At 40.5% G+C, this 5,764-nt stretch overlaps 1 protein-coding gene across 1 annotated transcript; it reads left to right on the forward strand.

Moving 5' to 3' along the window:
- The first annotated feature begins 222 nt into the window (after positions 1-222).
- Positions 223-867, forward strand: LOC138883728 (uncharacterized). The gene is made up of 2 exons (XM_070164435.1): positions 223-448; positions 587-867. Exons 1-2 carry the CDS (start codon positions 223-225, stop codon positions 865-867), a joined length of 507 nt encoding a protein of 168 aa, XP_070020536.1.
- The last annotated feature ends 4,897 nt before the right edge of the window (positions 868-5,764 follow it).

The following is a 5,764-nucleotide window of genomic DNA, read 5'->3' on the forward strand; positions in this document are numbered from 1 at the left end:
ATTTATAGCTAACTTCTGGAGGTCCTTCCAAAAAAAGGATTGGGGACTCAAGTAAGTCTTAGTACAATATTTCATCCCCAAACAGACGGACAGGCTGAGCATACTATTCAAACACTGGAGGATATGTTACGAGCTTGTGTGATAGACTTCAAAGGTATCTGGGATGATCATCTACCACTTATTGAGTTTGCATATAATAATAGTTACCATTCTAATATTCGGATGGCTCCATACGAAGCTCTTTATGGACGGAAGTGTAGGTCGCCTATAAGGTGTTTCGATATTGAGGAAACTATGTTAGTAGGACCAGAATTGGTACAGCAGGCAATCGAGAGAATTAAGCTTATACAGGAAAGGCTATTGGCATCTCAAAGCCGTCTGAAGGTTTATGAGGATAATCGACGACGAGGGTCGGAATTTCAGGTGGACGACTGGGTATTCCAAAAAGGTATCACCGATGAGAGTGATTCAGAAAGAAAGGAAAAATATAGCCCTCGGTACATGGGACCATAGAGGATCGTATGCAAAGTGAGCCAGGAAGTATATGAATTAGACTTGCCTTTGAACTTGGAGTCTGTACATCCAGTTTTTCATGTGGCTATGCTCCGTAAATATATCGGAGATCCTTCCAGAATTGTGTTAGTTGATGACATTCAGGTCACAAAGCAGCCATCATATGAAGAAACTCCCATTGTTATATTAGACGGACAGATTCAGAGATCGAAAACTAAAGACGTAGTTTCAGTGAAAGTACTTTGGAGGAACAACAATGTGAAAGAAATGACTTGGGAGGACAAGGAAAACATGAAGTCTAGATATCCCTACTTATTTCCTCCTCCAGAGAAGGGTCCGACTGAGACGTCATAACTTTAGGTATGTGTATGGATTCTGGTATCATTTATTGTCGTTGGTCGCATGAGGCCATTATTGTTATTGATGATTGTGATCCTATGTGGCATTGAATTATTAAGTTTCTACAGGATGAGTTGGTAGTAGCGTTGTTACAAAGGCGACCCTACCAAAGTTATATGAATCACGGGGAGTTGAACATTCGAGGACGAATGTTTCTAAGGGGGAAGGATGTTCCATCTCGCATTTTCGTACATTAAAATTTCATTTTCAGTTAACCAACGTAGACTCGGGGATGAGATCATCTTGAAGTTAATGTACTTATGCTATTTATAACAAGTGATAAATAAGTATTATGAAGGATAAAGGGGTACACAGATTAAAGAAAACGAGTTTCGTTGAAAGTGGATATTTTGGAATAAAATACGGGTCGAGCGATAATACCCGATAAATATCAACTAGTACCATGCAAGGTACCATATGACCACGGTAGTATAATATATAAAGTATATATGAAGTATTTTAAAAATAAATAGAATTTTAAGTAATTTGTGGTAATTTTTAAATTATGCGGGTAATTGGTTAATTACTGAGTAACGGAACATTACCCGGTTAACCAATAAGTGGATAAAAAATTAATAAAATAACTTATCCCTACTCCCCACGTGGCAGTATGCCACCATTCAACATATGACTCATAGTCATATGTATGTAACGTGTAAGGTTACTAAATGACTCAATAGAATGAGTCATCTTAGTAGAGAGACTTTGATTAACTTAAAGGATTGGATTCCTTTTTGGACAAAACAATGAGTCCTTTCTGATTCTTGGTAAAGATTTCAAAGACATTTAGTCTTTAAGGATAAAAACAACATTGAAGAAAAGAGTTAGAGCCAAAAGTCTTTCACCATTTCAAAACCAAAAAAACGTTAAAGAGCGGAAGTCATTTCGTTCAAATTCAATCCTTAGCCAACATTTCATTCAAAAAAAAAAAGTTAAAAGCAGAATAAGTTCGTCTTATATTTCAAATCCGTTCAAGTGTGAATTTCGTCCATATTTCGCAGAAGCAGATTCGTTCAAATAATTCCGAGAACAGGTATGTTAAGGCAAAGCTCTTCTTTCATTTGGCATGATCTCATCATTACACAAATTTGATAATAAGGCATAAAGAAAAATTCATATCCCAAAATTTACGTATATTTTGCTAGTCTCGCAAGTTGCGTATATTTTCCTAGTTTTGTAAGCTACAACATTCTCCTTACCGGGACTTCATATTCAATTAAGTATTTTCTTATTCCAGTCAAGGGAGCATATATATATATATATATATATATATATATATATATATATATATATATATATATATATATATATTTCATTACCATCGAGCTATAATCGATGGGCAAGCCCTTATTGGGCAACCTCTGATCAGATGGTAAGTTATATACCGAGCCTGTTGTGGCCGAGAGCCTATGAGCGAGCCTAGTTGGTCGAGATACAGAGCCTAGTATGGACGAGCGCTTATGCGCGAGCCTACTACGGCAGAGCAGATATATATGTATATCGAGCCTTATAGGGCCGGACAGCTATTTTACTTACGATATTGAGAGAGTTGAGTCAATATCAGCAGGTAAGTATATCTTTAGATTATCTTTGACTCTCAGTTACTTTCAATTATTATATTATCAGTTCAGTTTCAGCTTTTAGTTATTTTATTGCCTTACATACTCAGTACATTTTTAGTACTAACGCCCTATTTCACGGGGCCTGTGTTTCATGCCCGAAGGTGCAGGTAGGCAAGCTGAAGGTCCCCCTTCTTAGGATCCCTGATCAGCGAGAGTTGGCGTGCTCCATTTGATCCGGAGCTGCTTTTGATGTTGGTACGATACGTTGTATATATATATGTATATGGGTATGATGTGGCTTAGTATAAATATGTATATGGGTATGACGTGGCTCAGTCCTGTCTTTGTTCAATTATGTTTCTATTAAAGGTTTGTAGACAGTATGTCTAGTTGGGTTATATGTGGACTTGTCGGCTTTCAGTATTGGATGTATAGTTGTCTATAGCAGCCTTGTCGGCTCGCCCACTGTATTCTGCATGTATACGTACATATGCCTTGATGGCTGGTTTCCTTCACGTATGTCATTTTCGTAATACAGCAGATGTTATTCAGGTTCATATCTTAGACGCATGCTTAGGGGTGCTTGACAGGTAGGACTCAAGCACCCATCGCGGCCCATCAGTTTGGGTCGTGACAAAATGGCATCCTCCGGAAGGCATAAATCCCGTATGGACATGTGAATAAGGTCTTCTCTCTGTCCTCTGGTGCAATGGAGATTTGGTTGTACCTTGAGTACCCATCCAGAAAACAAAAGTGGGACCTCCCTGCCAATCTGTCAAGCATCTAATCAGTGAAGGGAAGTGGGAAGTAGTCTTTCCGGGTGGCCAGATTCAATTCCTGTAGTCCAAATATATTCTCCAACCCGTGATGGTTCTTGTAGAGATCAGCTCATTGTTATCATTTTTACCACCGTCATACCACCCTTCTTAGGAACACATTGCACCGGGCTAACCCAATTGTTGTCAAAGATGCGGAAAATAATTCCCGCATCTAACCACTTAATGATCTCCTTCTTCCTCACTTCCTTTATGTTGGGGTTCAGCCTTTTTTTATGTTCCCTGGAAAGTTTGCGCCCCTCTTCTAGTAGAATTTTATGCATACAATATGCCAGGTTGATCCCCTTAATATCTGCCATGGTCCACCCAATGGCAGTCTTGCACTCCGTGAGTACCTGCAAAAGCTGTTGTGCATGCACATCTAACAAACTAGATGAGATAATAATAGGTAATGTAGAGTTAGGTCCTAGGAACGCATACCTAAGATGGGCGGGCAGTGGCTTCAACTCCAGCTTTGGTGGTTCTTCTATGGATGGTTTGGCTGGAGTAGTTTCTTTTTTTTCTAAGTGCAGGGGCTCGAATTCAAGTGATCTCTCCCAAAAGCCTCTGCCCTCAAGAGCCAGCACCCATTCTGCGAATTCTTCCTCATTCACCTCATCTATATTCATAAGACATGCATCAAGATGATCCTCAATAGTCAATGTCTCATCATCCTCTTCCACGATTACATCCACGGCATCAATAAGAGAACAATTGGTTAATTCACTTGGTGGCCTCATAGATTTATACACGTTGAATGTTATCTCCTCATCGTTCAACCTCATCTTGAGCTACCCAGTTTCACAATCAATGAGGGCTCGCCCTGTGGCCAAGAATGGCCTTCCCAAAATTATGGGAATTTCTTCATTCACTCTACAATCCAGAATCACAAAATTTGCAGGGAACACAAATTTCCCTACCTGTATCAACACGTCATCCAAAATACCTGAGGGTCTTTTCACAGTTCTATCAGCCAGCTGCAACAACATAGACGTGGGTCTAGCTCTTCCAATCCCCAACCTCTTATAGATTGCTAGGGGCATAAGATTTATGCAAGCCCCCAAATCACAGAGTGCCTTGGCAAAGGCAAAGTTACCAATGGTGCAAGGAATTGTGAAACTCCCTAGATCAGACAACTTTTCAGCAACTGGTCTAGTCACTACAGCATTGCAGGTCTGAGTTAGAGTCACTGTGGCCAAGTCTTGGAAGTCGAATTTTCGGGACATCAAGTCCTTCATCATTTTTGCATAACCAGGCATCTCCTTCAAAGCATCAATCAATGGAATATTTACCTAAATTTGTTTCAACATCTCCAAGAATTTCTTGTATTGTTCCTCTTTCTGGTATTTGGCTAGACTCTGTCGGAATGGTGCTGGAGGTCCCTTCTTCCCAGTGATTTGGGTTTTCTCTTTGTCAGACACAACCTCAACTACGGGTTCCTAGGCTGTCTCACCTTCTTTCTCAGCCTCAACCTATGAGTTGCTTTCTTCTTGAGCAGGTTGTACTGTCACCTCTGTCATTTTTTCTGAATCATCTAACTCAATGGGCACTGGTATAAGTGTCTCAGCCTTTCTACTTTCTGAATCATCTAGCTCTTGCTCCAAGTGTAGGTCTCTACCATTACGTAAACTCACTGCCATCAACTGCTTTAGGCCTTGATCTTTTGGATTTACCTAAGTGTATGCATGCAATGTCCCATGAGGACGATTATTCAAAGACATCGAGATCTGGCCCATTTGCACTTTAATATTCTTTATGGCTAACTCATATGCATCTACTCTTTAACTTATTTTTGCATTTGACACAATAACCTACTGCATCATTACCTCGAGTCTGGGAAACCCATCTTCCTATCTCCCACCATGTTGCTGCTGAGGAGGATGATAACCCTACTGCTGATTTTGGTTGTTGTACCCCTGTGGTCTTTGGTAGGGCGCCACATTATTGTGAGGTCGCATGGCTCCCATATTTCCATTGTTGTGTTGTGGCTTGACTGGCATGTATGGCTGATTCTGTTGGCCCCAATTCTGACCACCCTGTCTCTGGCCCCCATAATTAGACACATAATTCATATTCTCAGGGTAATGATGATGATCACTTTCTGCATTCCACTGGCTACCAATTGTCTAACTAATGCAAGATGTGCATAAGCCCCCATTGATTGTATCTACAATGTGCACCTGCTGCTTCTGCCTTGACTCTTCCACCTTTTTGGTGAATATGCTCATTTATGTCATTAAGGTGGCCATATTTTCAGCAAGAGTGTTGGCCGGATCTAAGTCCACTGAGTGAACTACTAGAGTGATCGGTGCATTCTTGGTTATCCACCCCGAATTCTGTGCCATCTTGTCAAACAGGATCTGGATTTCTCTTCATGATTTGCTCAAGAATGCTCCACCAGATGAAGCATCAACATTAGCCTTCACGCTATCTGTTAGACCCATGTAAAACCGCTGCCCCAACATCTGGTCTGGA

Source organism: Nicotiana sylvestris, chromosome 12 (assembly GCF_000393655.2).
Source record: "Nicotiana sylvestris chromosome 12, ASM39365v2, whole genome shotgun sequence".
Lineage (NCBI taxonomy): Eukaryota > Viridiplantae > Streptophyta > Magnoliopsida > Solanales > Solanaceae > Nicotiana > Nicotiana sylvestris.

Excerpts from the sequence above, each read along its gene's own strand:
- LOC138883728 (XM_070164435.1), top strand. The coding sequence starts at position 223 with ATGGCTCCATACGAAGCTCTTTATGGACGGAAGTGTAGGTCGCCTATA. Across the intron at positions 449-586 it reads CGACTGGGTATTCCAAAAAG|TTTTTCATGTGGCTATGCTC; the intron begins GTATCACCGATG and ends CTGTACATCCAG.